The following is a 16,308-nucleotide window of genomic DNA, read 5'->3' as shown; positions in this document are numbered from 1 at the left end:
CGCCTTGACTTCGGGGTTGGTGATTCAGCCACAATGCAATGATGCATGATGGCCCGGTTTGACCTTCAGCTATGTTGCCACAAGTGGCCACCATATGAAGCCTTCGCCGCGAGGTTTTTGACATCGCAGAGTTGGCGCTGGTGTTGGTGTTGGTGTCGGTGTCGTTGTCTTTCGGCGGATAGATGGCAAACAATTTTACTTGCCGCCACTAAACAAAATTAGACACAACTCATTTCAACTTTACGCTGGGTGTGAAAACCCAATATTCGTCAGAGACAACAGTAACAAACTGTAAACATACATATTTTCGGGTCGCTGGGGCAAGGCACAGTCACAGTCACAGGCACAGGTCTTGCGGTATGGTATGCGGTAATGGCTGTTTGTCCAGAGGCCTCTGAGAACCGAGCTGAGTCGCGTAAGCCAATTATTGGCCCATTTTAATCATATGTATATGTGTGTCAGCTTGGCTTCGCTAGCCAAATATTGGTGCGGACTAAACAGCAATTAAAATTTGGCCATGCGACAGGAAAGTAGGAAAATAAAGCCATTTAGAATCTGTGATGGTGATGATGAGCTTTGGACGTCAGGGTGGATCATCGGTGAATATGCATGGAGCATGGAGCATGGAGCACGGCAAGGCCAAAGTGGCAAACTGGTTAAACTGTTTGGCGTTTGCCGTTTGGCATCTGACATACATCGCGTAATATATGGCCCAGATCCGGAGTGAATTAAGAACATTAACATTATATAATGCGGATAACAAGTTTTCGAGCATACAGTAGACTTCATTAGTAAGCGGTACGAAAAAGAAATCACCGCCGAAACGCGAAAGACGTGCTCGCTTGACCGATAGTTTGATCTGCTTGACCCGCGACTGCGTTGGGCAAGTACGAAAGGCGTTCGAAAGGCTGGCAAAAAGTTGCAGGGCAGGTTCGTGTGAGATCTTCTCGGGGCTGCGGGTCGACGTGCGTGAACTTGTCCAAATCTGCGCAATCGCGCGCTCACTGGCGGTATTTCCCCTTTCCTGGTGGAAAGTGTAAGTGATCTGGAAACCGCAACTAGATTATTCTCGTTCTTCGCTGATCTCTCATCCCCACACGCACACTTGTCCCAGAGCCACGCGCCGCTCATCACAAAACACAAACGCACACACACACACACACTCACACGAACACACGCACATGCTGAAGCATAGGCGACCCCGGCCCCGTCTTAACGATCGATCGATCCGATCGTCACAGCCCAAGAATCGCCGACGATTCGCAGCCGCCGACGCCGCCGCAGCAACAGCAACAGCAGCAGAGCAGCAGCAGCAGCAGCAAAGTGGAGCCGCCGTGGAGCGAGGTGAAGCAGAGAGACGGCTTTAAATTTCGGTGTTGGAAAACATTTGAGACACTGTATCCGAGTGCTCTCTCAGCTCAGCGCGTCTAACACTCGGCTGTGCGAATTCTTTAACCTAGGCGCTTAAAAAGCACTGCCACTCGATCCGTACCCTCATACGCCGTGCATTCATCGCGCCTCGTGGACGTGCCGTGGTTGTGTGGCCAAAAGAAGCTGACAAATTTAAAAAACCCCCCCATCCGAACGAGCCTGAATATCCTTAGATACTGGATACGAAACGAACTTTTGTGTGCCCTGTGAATTTCGGTGTTGTGCCCATTCGAACGGTTCTAAACGAAACTAACCAAATAGTTTCTTGTGCGTGAATTTTGTATCCGTTTTATCTTGGATTTCCCCTAGCTGTTGCTACACAATCCTTAAAGGTGAGTGTGAGGGCTAAAATCGGTTAGGAATGCTGAAGAACATTTCTTGAAAAACTCTCCCACCTGACATTGATGGTCTCGACTCTTGATTACGCTTTGCGGAAGTCAATCGAGTCAGGAAACCAAATCGAAACTATCATAAAAGTTTAAGCCGAATTTCAACAGAAACCCGCTTGCCAAAGCATCAAAACCAAAACCACTTCAACAGACAATCGTGCGATGTGATTCATCTATAGGAAATCGCATTCAGCAGAGCAGTAAAAAGTATTTATGAAAGAACCATTTCGGATATTAGATTTGGATAGGTGCTTACGCAAATCCAAATTTTAAAGATCCAAAAACACTCTGAGTAATACCCCAGCAGAAGCAGAAACAATGTGCCGCCGCCTCACGTACTCCTCATAATACAATAATTATGCTACCCTTAAAAAGACCGAATGGAACTGTCTAGATAGACAGAATTCCACGGCTTGGGCGATGATCAAGGCGACAAAATCGAGGAGACATTGTTTCTATGGGAGAATCCCAATCCCCCGAATCTCTTTGGCGCACGCGCTAATTGCGAATGCGGCAGAAGTAACCAAGAATGAATATGGATGCCACGCATAATGCGAACTGTGCACGGCTATCGGCTATATGCAGCTATAAGCATATTAAAGCTCCCCTCCGCATATAGAACAGTGACCAGGCCAAAGTCACGTTCCCAATCCCCAGTCTAAGTCTGAGTCCGGCTCTGGCTCTGGCTCTGACTCCGAGTCCGAGTCCAATTCTGAGTCCCAATGATTCGATTTTGATATGCGGCAGGCGTCGTGTGTTGCGTGCGCTGAACGAATCGATCAATGGAAGCTCTCTCAGTATCAATCCGTAGAGCCACAGTAGAGCCACGCCACAGTGCCGCATTAGATTTGAGTTTTGAGTCAGGTTCCGTAGCTATTCACATTTGTATTATATTTATTACTATTGCTTTCGTCTCTGGCTCTGTCTCCCTCGATGTCTGCTTGTCTGTTTGTCCGCTATGACGTGGTTCGGGCCACCGACACCGACCAGCCAAACTTCGCCCCAAGACATGTTGGAGTCAGCACACCCTGAAAAGATTGGGACAAGAATCGAGAACTCCGAGCTCAAAGTCAAAGTTAAGCCGAAAGCTCAAGGCAAAAACCTAAACCCCCCAGAACTTGTTGCCGCCGAACAAGAATTTTGGTCGTCGGAGACTCTGGAGAACCCGAAACAAAAGCAGTTCTATACATAAATTTATCGCGGTTACTTAACTATGCTAATATTCCGGTAAGGATGATTGAACGTCGTGCCTGATCCGAGCCAAAGTTAAATATAATACGAAGCGGATTCTGCCACTCGGGCTCGTGTGGCCCGTGGCATAACTAGTTTACTTTTGGATGCGCGTGGCTTCTGCATGAAATTATCCGGGTCTCGCCGCGACAAGTCCCGGTATTCCTCAATGGATTGATAACGAAATCGAATTACAGTACTCATCGCATCGACTTGTAATCAGTTTTTATTCTGATTCTAATTAGCTGTAAAAAGTGTTTAATGCCAGAGAAGGACGCACGGCCCGAGCCCGCACCTTTCCACCAAACTTGAACTGAGCGGCAGCGGCCCCAGTCAGAGCCAGAGCCAGAGCCGTCGGCGAATAAATTCAAGGCACACGACTTGACATTGAACCATGACAACAAGTTAATGGCTCGAAATCTACGCGCACAGCTCGAAAGCCGCTGCCAATAAGAATACTTTTGTTTGAATCAATAAAAACATGCACAGGCTGGGAGGTCAACCGGTTGTCTATTCTAGAGATTCTAGAGGAGGTGAAGATCAGCCATTTAGGCAGCTGGCAACTGGAACTGGCTTCACTGCTGTTCGAGTATCCGAAAGATACAAAAATCGAAGGCCTAGATAATGCCAGGCTTGCAAATTACTGCCTTTGCAGTTGGTGTGTTGGCTCTCAAACTCAAAGTGCACAATCCTATGCACAATCCGAATCATTGTGCAGTTTTGGTATCAACGAACCCTCAAGGCGGTTGGGCCATGCTTTGCTTGAACCCTGCGACACGCGCCCGTTCATGAATTAATTCACCGCCTCATAGAGTCCAATGATATTCAAATGTGCCTTCGTCGTTAGACTACCTCAATCGCTTATGATTTAAGAACGCCTAAGTTCCAAGGCTCTATTTTCCTAGAACTTTCAACTTTGTTTTCGAAAAGTTTTCCCTTTATGCGCAGCGAACAGAAGCTTCGACTAGGGTACGAGTACAGTTTCTATGAATATTGGAAGGCTCTGGATTTCAATAGAACAAACCGATTGATAGAGGAAAACATTTTTAAAGAATGGATATGCAAATAAATTAGTCGTCGTGTACAACATCACATTATTGATGGTTTTTGGGGGGGATTTTTTGGTTGAGTTTTGATTTTTCGGAATTCTCTTTGCGTTTCCGGCTTGCTATCTTTGTATCAGCTTCGAGTATCATTGAAGCTTGGAGCTGGCTAGCGGCGAAGGTCGCGCTGCTCAGGCAGCTGCTCTGCTCTGCTCCGGCAGTCACCTCAATCTCAATATGGTCCATAATTAGTCGTGTGGTGTGGTGTACTGCAGCTGGGGATGCCTTTTATGTGGAAGTGCTGGAGGAGCCTGCCTCGCATACCAAATGAGGGGTGATGTGTGGCAGCACCCACCGCCCGACAGATTGATTTGCATCTCTAAGGTGCACAGATTGAGACGACAAAGACGGCCCGGCCCGGTTGACAGGCCATAAATCAGGAAGCAACCTGTGGGAATGCCAATACTAATGGGTGCGTGCTCTCCGTTCCGATCGTTTTGCAGATGACGCCCAACATAATAGGCAGCACCTTCATACTGGCCGAGACGGCCATTGCTGACGGCAACAACAACAAGATGGCCGCCGCTCCCGCTTCCTCAGCCACGACCCCGAAGGCCGTGAAACAAGCGCCCGCCAAGAAATCGGAGCCAGTGGCTGAGACTGAGAAGAAGCCCTTCCAAATGGAGATTGTTTGGCGCAACGTGGGCCTCTTCATCGTCCTCCACTCGATGGCTCTGTACGGTCTCTACCTGGTCTTTGCCGAGAGCGCCTACATGGAGCTCTTACCCGGTGAGTACAACCAGGATCTCGCTATAGGCTTGTGAGACTTTTACTGATTTCGGCTGATTTCGTTCGCAGTGTACGCGACCATGTTCCTGGGCGGTCTGGGCATCACGGCCGGCGTCCACCGTCTGTGGTCGCACAAGGCCTACAAGGCCAAGCTGCCGCTGCGCATCTTCCTCATGCTGTGCCAGTCCCTGGCCTTCCAGAACAGCATCTGGGAGTGGACCCGTGACCACCGTGTGCACCACAAGTTCACCGACACACACGCCGATCCCCACAACTCCCGACGCGGCTTCTTCTTCGCCCACATGGGCTGGCTGATGTGCAAGAAGCACCCGGACGTGACCAGCAAGGGCAAGCAGATCTCGATGGCCGATATTGAGGAGGATCCCGTGGTGATTTTCCAGAAGAAGTAAGCTCCTCCCTTCAGACCTTCAGATCCCCACAAATTGTTTGCTAACAAATCTGCGGTCCTTTCCAGATTCTACTTTGTTGTTATGCCCATCTGCTGCTTCGTGGTGCCAATGATATTCCCCTACTACTTTATGGGCAGCTCTCTGCGCGTCTGCTTCTTCACCTGCTCCATGCTCCGCTTCTGTCTGTCGCTGCACTTCACCTGGCTGGTGAACAGCGCCGCCCACTTCTACGGCATGAAGGCTTACGACGTGAATGTCAGTGCGAGGAACAACAAGCTGGTGTCGACCCTCACCATCGGCGAGGGATGGCACAACTACCACCACGTCTTCCCCTGGGACTACAAGGCAGCCGAGCTGGGAACCTACAGCTTCAACTGGACCACTGCCTTCATTGACGTGATGGCAAAAATCGGTACGGTCTCTAACCCACCCCCCAAATGAAGGACAGACGTTTCAATAATGCCGCTCTGTTCTCTGTTCCCTTCTCCATCCACAGGTCAGGCCTATGATCTGAAGTTCGTATCGCAGGAGATGGTGTACAAGCGGGCGCTGCGCACTGGCGACGGCTCGCACATTGCCGCCCTGATGGATGCCAACAACAACAATGCCATCCCCACCAGCGAGCTGGTGGCCCATCTGGACCACGAGAAGGAAGAGCACGCCATCTGGGGCTGGGACGACAATGACATCAGCGAGGAGGACCGAAAGAGCGCCTCCGTTGTGAACAAGGAGTCCGACTGCAAGCGAGACTAGGCAGGGAGGGCCCCATCGAGTGGGTCAGCAGTTACCAATCCTAACTAAGCGAACTAACGAACAAATTTCTTGTTTCACAATCGGGTCTGCAGTATTTAATAGTAGCAAATAATGGCTCTGCTCCATACTGCCTACTCATAAGTGGTGTCTGTTAATACGAGTTTGGGGAAGGAAGTCCGAGCAGCGGAGCGACGGGAGGCGAGACGCAGACCCGATTGCAAATTTTGAAGGGTTCCACAAGAAACGTTTTACAAATCAATGGCTTCAATTCCAAATACAACCAAGAAGAATACTATTCGAGATTAGTCAAAGCTACATGTGCAAAGCAACAAATTGTTAACAAAATCTGCACGTTTATTAATTTTTTACACAACCTTATCTCGCACTTGTCGTTCAAGGCTGAACGCATCTGCCACCCTCTCTCTATCTCTATACCTACATATAAATAATTGTATATTTACGCAAGAGGTTCTAGAATTAAGTGTACCTACTAAGCTCTACTCTAAGCATCGACTTTTATGCGTGTGTACATTGTGTTAGTCATAAAGGTCCCAACTGTACATTTCAATCCAACAATTGTTGCGAAACTCTACAAACAAAATTATATAAAACTTACAAAAAATCATCAATCGTGTTTCTTTTCGATGTAAACAAATTTCAGCATTTGAATAGATTGATTGCAAGGCAAAAAGAATAGCTTCGAAAGCATTGATCAAATGCTCAAGGATGTTTTGAACAATCACAAATTATATAAGAAATATACCTAATTTGTACTGTAGAACAATCCTACAAATTGGACCCATATGAAGCATCAAAAAATGGTATTCTATAATAAGGTTGTGCGTATCTAAAGTGGTGGCAATGCATTTTTATATGATCAAATATATCCTTTCCTCCCAGACCGTGGATACTGCCACCCACCCATATAATTGAAGTTTCCGCGTGTTTTTTAATGAGTTTCTAAACTGGAAAAATGAAGCCATAACACAAGAGACAGTCTTTATTCGGAAAGTGACAAGTGTGAAAGGGTGAAGGTTAGCGTTCACTGATGGAAGAGCTAACTGTAGCTGATGTGCTGCTGCTCCTCGTGGGTGTTGAACTGGGTGCGAGCGGCGTAGAGCAGGGCGGCCAAGAAGGCGCCATTGTTCATCACCAGCGACATAATGGTGGCCATCTTGAGGGCAGGCAGGATGAAGGGCAGCAGGCTGCCCAGCAGGACGATGGGGAAGATCATCATGGGAACGGCCACCTGCATCATGGTCATCTTATTGGAGTTCTTTTTGTGCTTCCGCTTTCTCAAGAGTCCGCCGCCGATCCCGCCACCATCTTCGGCACCGCCACCGCCCCCGCCCAGGAGCCCCTGTTGCTTGGAGTCGCCCTCCGCCTCCGGCTCGTAGTTCTCCACGCTGCCGCTGTTGCCGCCCACTCCGCCAATCGAGGGAATGTTCATAAGATTCAGCTCAAGCTCCTCCGTTTCGCGTCGTCTGGCACGTCCCACGCGGGACTTGCCAGCTGCAAACGAAGGATCGTCAGTCAGCTGACAGGACTTCGGTTCAATACTCACCCTTTTTCAGGGAGAACTTCAGCTTGTTGTCCTTGCTGGGGACGATCTTGACCAGCATGCCGGACAGGAAGTGTAGCTTGAGATCGCGGTGCTTGAAAAAGCGCTGGAAGTTCACGACCAGCCGCTGATTCAGCTCCTTCTCCGACATCTGCTGGTACTTCTGCGAGATGAGGCTGCCCATCTGGGTCTCCTCGCCGAAGAACTGGTCGAGGAAGTCCCTGGTCAGGTTGCCCGAGCTGGCCATCTGGCGTCGCTCCTCCATCTTTTGCAGCACATACAGCTTGGTGCAGTGCAGCATGCTGGACTCCCGCAGACACTCGTAGATTCGCATTGGAATCGACGCCCTAAAGTATGACACACTATTCGCCGAGTGCGACCGGGGCTCCGACGGGTTCGAGTCTTCGCTAGCCTCTGCCAGAATCTGGGCCGACGCACGATCGAGGCTCAGCAACAGGCAGAGTCCGAAAAGGACTCGCAAGGCTCTGGTGCTGGTTGAGGTGGCGTGCATTTTTCAAAGTACTATTAGCTTTTCCAATGACAATTGCTCGGTACACAACACAACTGCACCTCAGCAGTGACAGTGCAGAACTGAAATCATTGCCGCGCTCGGACCACCAGCAATCCTTGGCTGGACCAGCCAGTACCCCATCGCATTGATTTCTTGGCCGCTTTCCTCTGGCCAACTGGTTTCGGCTCGCCAACGCTCGACTGACGCTCAGATTTAGTTTAGCGGGTCAAGCTGCGGTTGCACTTGCAGTTGCTTATATCGCTGTCGCTCTCCACTTGCGTTGCCTTGCCGTGCCTTGCCTTGCCCCATTTGCCTGACTTATGGCCGGCCAATCCGTTTGTTTACCGCCGAACTTCTTGGCCTAGTCAAAACATATCCATTCACACCTGGCTAAATCACCCATTTCACTGATCTCCGCTCCCATTTGTTCTCTCGCTCAGCGGCAATTCGGCTGCGAAGTGGTGGCACTTGTCTCATGTATCAGCCAGGCTAACTGTGTCACCGGTGCGTCAGCAAGTAAGAGTAACCCCCTTCTCTTTCAGTAGTGATGCTGTCTGCCTAGGCATTAGAAATTTTCATACCCTATCTAACAGAGGAATATCTGAGTGATAAGATAACAAGGGTGAGAACCATATCGAGAGCACATTTGCTATTATTGTACCTTAAAATCTGCTTTATTGACCATATCACAGTGGTTTAGTTTAGTTTTCAACACACCAATTCAGTTGAACGGCACTGAACATAATATCGACTAGATGTTTGGAATGTGTAACCTTTTCTTTTCTAACTGAAACAGATATTCTTCATGAACCATTCGAAACATCTAAGAGTTATCACAGGCTTCAATAAATAAAGCATTGAACCATTTGAAAAATGAAATCGGGTGTGTAAGAACTCAAACATTCTGCTTATGGAATATTTTTCAGATATTCAAGCTATCCGTAATTAGTAAGGGTATCAAACCGACTGTGAAGTCACCCAAATGCTTTACTTTGGTGACAGAGTGCAAAATTGTTAAATTGGCGTATAAAGTGGAACAATTGAAGCCGGATTCGAGATGATGATTGAGAGGCTAGATGGATAGAAAAGTGATGCGTTTTCAATTAAGTGACTACTTATCAAGTGAGAGTCTAATTAATTAATCGTTGGCCATAATGAGGCATGAGTGATATTCATCATATGTTCAAGGAGAAATCCATCCCCAGCCAGACGGGTGGGTATGACCCATTTCTATCGCTGTGGCTTCGGGAGTGGGGCTTTGCTTTCTTTCAACGTCTGTGTGGACGAGCACGTCGCAGTGTCCAAGTCGGGAACTGGCACTACGGAAGGGCAGTTAAAAGAACCGTAAATCAGCGACGCCCTCTGCTGCATACCCAATGAGGCGGAGGCGGGGCGGAGATTTCACTTTCCATGGGAAGGGGCAGAGGCACAGACACAGACACAGGCACAGGCACAATCAAATGAAATCAATGCTTTCCATTCTTTACTTGTTGTAATAAATAAATAATTTAAATAAATAATTTAAACTAGTCTTAAATTATTATTTGGTTGCATGCTCGCTGAGATTGAGGTAAAACATGGCCTGCTACCAGCTCGCTTTCTCGTCCTGATCTCGATCTTTGGCCCCATTCGAGCGCCGTATCGATTCCATCTCTACCACTCCTTCTCCAGCCAGACGGGCTGCTGGGTGTGCGAGTGCGAGTAGACGACGGGCACTGGAGCCGCCACGGGGGCGGCAGCATAGGCGGCTGCCTGGACCGGCAGGGCTCGCGACAGCATCTGTCCGATGGCCAGCACCAACAGGATGACGCCCACTCCCAGTCCCTTCATGGAGACGACCGTCAGGGCCGCCAGCAGGGTGGTGATCACGCCCACCACGAAGGCTCCGGGCACAAGAGCGAAGCTGATGCGGCGCAAGAAATGGTGGCCGAACGTGCGGCTCTCTGCAAGAAGAACAAACTGGTTAGCTCCTGTAGATATGGCTGTAGAGTCCCTTCCTTCTGAACTGACCGGCAACATCCGAGTCGGAGTCCGAGCTATTGGCGGGCTGCTGCTGGCCCAACACCACGTTAAAGGCCAGGCATAGGCACACGATGGCGAACACAATTTTCTGGTTGGCGGCCATTTCGAGTTCTTTCGTTGATGTTCGTTTAGTCCTTCGATTCGGGAATCTGGTAATCCGTTGGGCTCTGCTCAGCTCTGCTCAGTTCTGGCACCGGACGACTATTGAATGCATGGCCCACACTGACATTCGCTTTTATCGACGTAGGTGTTGGCCAGCCCTCTGGGCGGCTACTTGAAATTCGACAGCCGGACATCGGAGCGTCTCACGGCACGAACGTGCGCCAAAACAAGCAAATCGTGCCACAGTGCGAGTACAAGTATGTCTCCGGCTCCGACTGGCTGACTGATGCCGAATCTGATGGCGTACTTCTTTGAATATGCATGCAGCCCGACGCGAGGGCCCTTTTTGGGGGGCCCAGCGCAACGCATTTGGTGCTACATAGGAACTTGGACTTGGACTTGGACATGGGCATTCTTTCACGACGCGTGTCTATATTGAGGGCAGCCGCCATACCCATGCCGTCGCCGCATCTACCCGATCGATTCGCTTTCATTTTTCGTCGCTGGCCGATAATGATTTATCAGCTAATTAATAAGCAGGCGCTGCATTTTAATTTTCAATCTATGCCTGTACTTAAAATGCTTTACTCGACGGCATAGTAACGGAACGGTCATTCATTGATGAGTGTCTGGCGCAGGCCTTACCCTCACCTCAACCCACACCCCGGCGATTCACTTTCGTTTACGGCATTCCGAAAATGATAATGATAATAGTACAAGCTAATTTCAGCATTCAAGCAGGTGTACAGTAATAGTTCTTTATCTGACATCCAATAAATAATGGCAGTATGGCAGATAATCGAAATTAGTTTTACTTCCCAAAGGGCACCTTCATAGAACGTATCTGAATGCAGTTGGAAGTTTTCCACTTCTCTAGAACTTTTCCATCAATTCTGCTTTGCATTGCCTATTCATTGATATTTACTTTAATATACCTATTCTGCCATAAGATGGATCAGATCTGGGAGATATTGTATTTGTATTTATTTTTTGTATGCTGTGACGTATCTGGCGGATGGATTACTGGTCACTTGTTTAGCGTTTTTGGACTGATACTATTTATTGTGGATTATCATTTTACAGATAAGATAAGATCGGGGATTTTGCGACTGTCGGGACATGGATTGACATAAATGTTATCGAGGCATGAGATTACAGCTATGGACATACATATATCTCTCATGCAAGGTCCTCTTTCTTTCAAGTTTTAACTTTGTTTCTTTTGCTAATTGGCTGGCATCACTGCTAATTGTGTGAAAGTAAATTAAGATACCTAATATGTGAAGCGGATTTTTCATGCGACCATCGATAGAATTTACTTTCTACTCTGGATTTTCAGTCTTAGCGCCCCTCCGCCCGGACACCTTGCAGAAGATCAGCTCTCTGTGCGCCAGTTTTGTCAACAACTTTCTCATGCAATCGCCGTCAGAGTTAATTGAAGGCGTCGCTGGGACTGGCTCTGACTCTGTTTCGGCCTGCCTGTGGGCCAAAGAACCAAGCACGAACCGTTAGCAGGCTACTTAACGATTCGGTATTATTTATGGCTAATGCTGACGGTGTTGGTGGTGGTGGCGGTGGGGCCATGTAGCGGTGGCGGCGGCCAGGGGCAATTACAGCTAAAAGAAATCAATGAGCGAGATCAGTGAGAAATTGCAGGCCTACTCTAGATATTTTCTTCTTTCGAACTCGCAACGGGCCAGCAATGTTTTGACCAAGACCAAGACATAGACATAGACGTCGACATCGAAGACTGGCAATTTAATTGAAGAGGATTCTGTTGCAAATCCAGCGCAAGAATCGTGTTCTATCGCTGGTTGGGGCAACCTGTTGGTTCTGTGGCAGCTGTGTTCCTGCTTGGCGGCTACCTGGTTGCTGGTTGTCGTTGTCCGGCTGCTTGTTGGACGCTTTGCTTGGATGTGCTCAATTCCAATGCCAATTCCAGCATCAGAATGCCACTCGTCTGGCGCTGGCACTGGCAGCAGCCTGGCTCTCGGTCTGGCTGCTTTCTTCTAAGTTGATAAAACGCTTGGCGTCCGCTGATCGTGCCACATTTTGTGGCTGGCCAGTGCAGCGCGAACACATCGAGCGGAGCAAACAATCACAGATCGGCGACGGGTGACATGCAGCAGAGATGAGCAGCCTAGTGAGATTCCTTTTATTGAGTGTGCTCTGCACCGCCCTAACTAGGGGGCATGATGGCGGACAGGAGACGACCAGTGAGGCAGCGTCTGCCACGGAAGCGGCCCGAGGGCTGGCGAGTAGCTACGAGCCGGAGGACAAGCAGTCCCTGAGGAAGAACTCGCACATCTTCATGGGCATCTACAAAAACTACAAGAGCACCTATCTGGGCAACAAGACGACCAGTGAGTACAAAAAGCGTCTGAGGGACCGCGTGGGTGCTTCCCAGATAGCCAACAACGAGGCTGCCGAGGGCCCGGAGCCACAGAGCGACCAGGAGCAGCTGGAGGCTGCAGATGTCCTGGCCCAGGAGCTGCGCCAGGAAGCCAATGCCGAGGCCCTGCTCGAGGCCCAAACCGGGACGCCCATCTACGATGACAACGAGACGTCAGCGGGCAAAAAGAGACGCAAACGCAAGCGCAAGGATCGCAACAAGAGGCGTGAGGAATCAGGTGCAGCAGAGACGGGGACAGCGACAGGGACAGAGCAGCCCGATATGCAGTCTGAGGATGAGACCATACAACGCTACTTTGTGGGCCCTGGCCTCAATGTCAGCCTGGACATGAGCAATGATATCGTGCACGTGAAGCTGGATGGCGAGAACCTCAAGGAGATCATGGCAGCTCGTTGGCTGACCACGGATAACAGCGAAGAAGGTGAGTCTGCTAATTTATGTAGGAGCAAAGCTCATCCCACTCAAACCCATTGAATCGTTCTAGGTCGCGGCAAGAAGTACGACATGATTACCAAAGTGCTGCCCCTCTTCATCCTGCCCTTCCTCATCCAGTCCGCTATTGTGCCGTTCCTGGTGACGAAGCTCAAGCTGCTGCTGGTCAAGTCAATCCTGGTGGGCAAGCTGGCCATCTTCCTTCTCATAATCTCGGCCATCAAGAACGGCAACAAGATGGTCCAGAGCTACGAGGTCCCGTCCTACTGGGCCGGCGAGCCGAGTCGGAGATCCGAACTGGCAGCTGCCGCCTCCTCAGCAGCCGCCGCCTACAACGGATATCGGGTGGAGGGCAAGCCGACCACTTGGATTAGCTAAGAAGCACCGGACAGTTAGTACAACAATCTCAAAATGCATTAAGATTCGATTTTAGGTTCTTTGGAATAAACATATAGACATCGGGTTGATTAACGTGTTTTTATCAAATGATGTGTGGGACTCGAAAGTTGCAGAAATTACAGAAGTTATATATGTATCTACTGTTCGGACTCAATTGGTTCTAGATCAGTCTTAGAATTTGGCAAGCATTTGTAGTAGTACCCCAATAAGTCGCCCTGATTTGTTGAGCCGCATAAACTTCACGATTCCTATTAGATCCACTAGAAACTATACAGCATTGTCCCTTCCGCTTTGCAGATCCAATTATTCCTTGCATGAACCGTTTAGAATTTTATTCTCGAATTATATTTCCCTTTACCATATTATATCCAGCACTAGTTTCCTTTCTCTTATTAAATTACTAATACTCACATACTTTTCTCGTAATTAGAAATTGTATTTGTAAATTTGAATGCGAGCGTAGCTCTTTTAGTAAGTTTAGTTCTAATTTTCGCTGAATATTAGTTCCGTTAACACGTCACGCGACTTGCGACAGCGTCCATCGGTCGGTTGGGCGGAAGCAGGGCTTTTGCCTGGTATCCTCACGTCTTCTGCTGGTGTCAGGGGCTACTTGATGGTGCAGGGCTAAGAACACTTAGTGGTAATTCTTGTTCAACTAAAATTTCGCTTTGACCAATTATGTATTTAATGTTAGTGGATATACAATGGTGCCTTTGCGTTTCAGAAATTCAAGTAGCAGTCTACTTTATGGCGTTGCAGATTTTTCTGTCTGACAATACCATCCTCCACCTGTCGTACACGTTTAGTTTTTAGAAAGCCAGAATAGTTTGCTGTTTAAAGGTTGGGTTGTACGTTCGAAATAGAAAGAAAGCATTTTGTAATCAGTGGAAATGGCTCTCACCTGCAGCCAGGCAGGCAAATTCTCTAACCATTGCAATTGCTCCATAAATCAGTCTGTCTTTTAACAGTTTCAATGAAAAGTAATGGCATTATTTTATGTTTTACTCGTAAATTACGTATTTATTGATGGTGTTTGTGGTAGAAATAAATAAACGGTGGAAACAAATAAATTAATTTAAATCTAAGTTTTTGTGAGGCTTGACCAGCGCCCCGCAGTCCAATTCTTGGCACCCCTAGTAGCAGGTGTACTGTCGTTCCAGCTGGACACAAACGTCGCACTGGAGCCGGAATCCCCAGACAAGTTTGCAGTTGCAACGCCGCTCGCTGCGCACGTGCTGGGTGCGCACGCGGTAGCCACAGACGCGGCAGAGCTGCTGGCAGGAGAGGCGCTCCTCCACCGAGCCGCTGCCATCTTTGGAGCACTGGCGGCCTCGGGTGCCCGTCCAGCGGCCGCTGGCCTCTGGTTCGCAATAATTCGGCGAGTCCTGCATGAAGACGAGCGAGTCGAGGGGAATGTTCTCCCACATGATCTTTAGATTGCTGGCAGTGCTGTCCAGCTGGATGGCGTCGTCGTACATCTGCAGCAGGTCCTGGGCCACCGCCTCGAACGGTTTCAGCACTTTGACGCACTCCTCCTCGAGGCACTTGCCCTGCGGGCCGGGTTGCTTGCAGCGGCACTCCTGCACTAAGGACTGCTGCAGCAGGGAGCCGATCACCCTCTGGTTGTGGGCAGCGGCACCCGAGCCGCTTCCAAACCGCTTCTCGTAGAGTTCCACGGCCTTGAGCGGCTCATGGGAGCAGGGCACGTTCAAGGCGTTTCCTGTGCATCCGCAGCCGGCGATGACTCCGTTGGCGCAATCCTTGGTCAACGTGTGGACAATGGAGGCCATGGAGATGGCGGCCACGTAGACATCCTCTCGCTCCGGCGTCGGCGTAGCCGGTGCCGTGTGCCGCTTGACAAAGTCCGTGCTGGGGCAGTTCCAGCGCTGCCACTTGAAGCTATCCTGGCAACTGGAAAGCGCCTGCTTCAAGCCCGCGCTGGTGATGGCCTCCCACGAGAGCGGTGCCTGGAACTGGGTGTACTGGTAATAGTTCATGGGCTCAATGACGCCCGCCGATGAGCCGGTGATGGCCAGGATTAGGTTGAGTATGAAGAACATTTTGTGTGGCGTGTGTGGTATGATGTGTTGTCTCCGTGCTTTCTCTAGCTCGACTGAATGGTGAATAGAGATGGCCTGCGAATTTATACCAGGAGCCAACGCCATCCTGGGCCGTGCCCGTGGGAAATTCGGGCCTGGCCGAAAAACCGGAAATTTGTCTTCGGTTGGGATTTTGTGGAGAGACAAAAACTCCCAGCCTCGCACAAATAACCCACTGGTGGTCCAAATTGCGGAGCAGCCCTGTTTCATCCGGACCTACCTGCTCCACGGTGTGTCCGTGTCCGTGTCCGCGGGGGATGCTCTTCGCCGCTCTCAACTTTCCCACGCTTAAGCAGGTAGACCTCATGTGGCGCCTGACGTGCTCATGAATGAAATTTGTCCGATCTCATTCAGTCGGCGGGAATTCCCCGATTCCCACTGGACAATATCAATGCCCGTTGCCCGATGCCGATGATTCGGAATCGGGTTTGTTTGGGTTTTGGATCGTGTCTGTCCTCTCTGTCCTGTCTGGGTTTGTATCTGCATTTGATCCTGTATTTTGCCTGGCGGCAGGCTGGCCAGGCAAGCCAATTATATAACAAAACATATGACAAATAGTTTTTAGTGCTGCAGGCCTGGATATAATTTGGGAAATTAATTGCGCTTTGTGGTAAGCTGCTGGGAAGAATACCCAGCCAGGACTGTTGCTGTCCTTGTTGATGCTGTTGGTATTTTCGGCAAAAGTTAATACCCCGGATTAGGCCAAATGACGCTTAAGACCATT

At 49.4% G+C, this 16,308-nt stretch overlaps 5 protein-coding genes across 5 annotated transcripts; 2 read left to right on the top strand and 3 right to left on the bottom strand.

Annotated features, from left to right (window-relative positions):
- The first annotated feature begins 1,377 nt into the window (after positions 1-1,377).
- LOC4801283 (stearoyl-CoA desaturase 5) lies at positions 1,378-6,660 on the top strand. Its single transcript, XM_001358366.4, has 5 exons — positions 1,378-1,763; positions 4,597-4,882; positions 4,952-5,288; positions 5,358-5,704; positions 5,789-6,660. The coding sequence occupies exons 2-5, from the start codon at positions 4,597-4,599 to the stop codon at positions 6,043-6,045; spliced, it is 1,227 nt and encodes a 408-aa protein (XP_001358403.2). The 5' UTR covers positions 1,378-1,763; the 3' UTR covers positions 6,046-6,660.
- A 359-nt stretch (positions 6,661-7,019) lies between these two features.
- On the bottom strand, positions 7,020-8,212 carry LOC4801282 (uncharacterized). Its single transcript, XM_001358365.3, has 2 exons — positions 7,610-8,212; positions 7,020-7,557 (listed from the first exon to the last, which is right to left on the bottom strand). The coding sequence occupies exons 1-2, from the start codon at positions 8,115-8,117 to the stop codon at positions 7,103-7,105; spliced, it is 963 nt and encodes a 320-aa protein (XP_001358402.2). The 5' UTR covers positions 8,118-8,212; the 3' UTR covers positions 7,020-7,102.
- A 1,366-nt stretch (positions 8,213-9,578) lies between these two features.
- Positions 9,579-11,131, bottom strand: apn (apnoia). The gene is made up of 2 exons (XM_001358364.4): positions 10,128-11,131; positions 9,579-10,060 (listed from the first exon to the last, which is right to left on the bottom strand). The coding sequence occupies exons 1-2, from the start codon at positions 10,240-10,242 to the stop codon at positions 9,771-9,773; spliced, it is 405 nt and encodes a 134-aa protein (XP_001358401.3). The 5' UTR covers positions 10,243-11,131; the 3' UTR covers positions 9,579-9,770.
- A 1,149-nt stretch (positions 11,132-12,280) lies between these two features.
- Positions 12,281-13,553, top strand: Osi22 (Osiris 22). The gene is made up of 2 exons (XM_001358363.4): positions 12,281-13,075; positions 13,139-13,553. The coding sequence occupies exons 1-2, from the start codon at positions 12,373-12,375 to the stop codon at positions 13,462-13,464; spliced, it is 1,029 nt and encodes a 342-aa protein (XP_001358400.2). The 5' UTR covers positions 12,281-12,372; the 3' UTR covers positions 13,465-13,553.
- A 924-nt stretch (positions 13,554-14,477) lies between these two features.
- Positions 14,478-16,028, bottom strand: wntD (wnt inhibitor of Dorsal). Its single transcript, XM_001358362.4, has one exon. The coding sequence runs from the start codon at positions 15,792-15,794 to the stop codon at positions 14,619-14,621; it is 1,176 nt and encodes a 391-aa protein (XP_001358399.3). The 5' UTR covers positions 15,795-16,028; the 3' UTR covers positions 14,478-14,618.
- Between the last annotated feature and the right edge of the window lie 280 nt (positions 16,029-16,308).

Source organism: Drosophila pseudoobscura, chromosome 2 (genome assembly GCF_009870125.1).
Source record: "Drosophila pseudoobscura strain MV-25-SWS-2005 chromosome 2, UCI_Dpse_MV25, whole genome shotgun sequence".
Taxonomy (NCBI): domain Eukaryota; kingdom Metazoa; phylum Arthropoda; class Insecta; order Diptera; family Drosophilidae; genus Drosophila; species Drosophila pseudoobscura.
The sequence above is the reverse complement of the archived record's forward strand: the minus strand, read 5'-3'. Positions and strand labels throughout refer to the sequence as shown.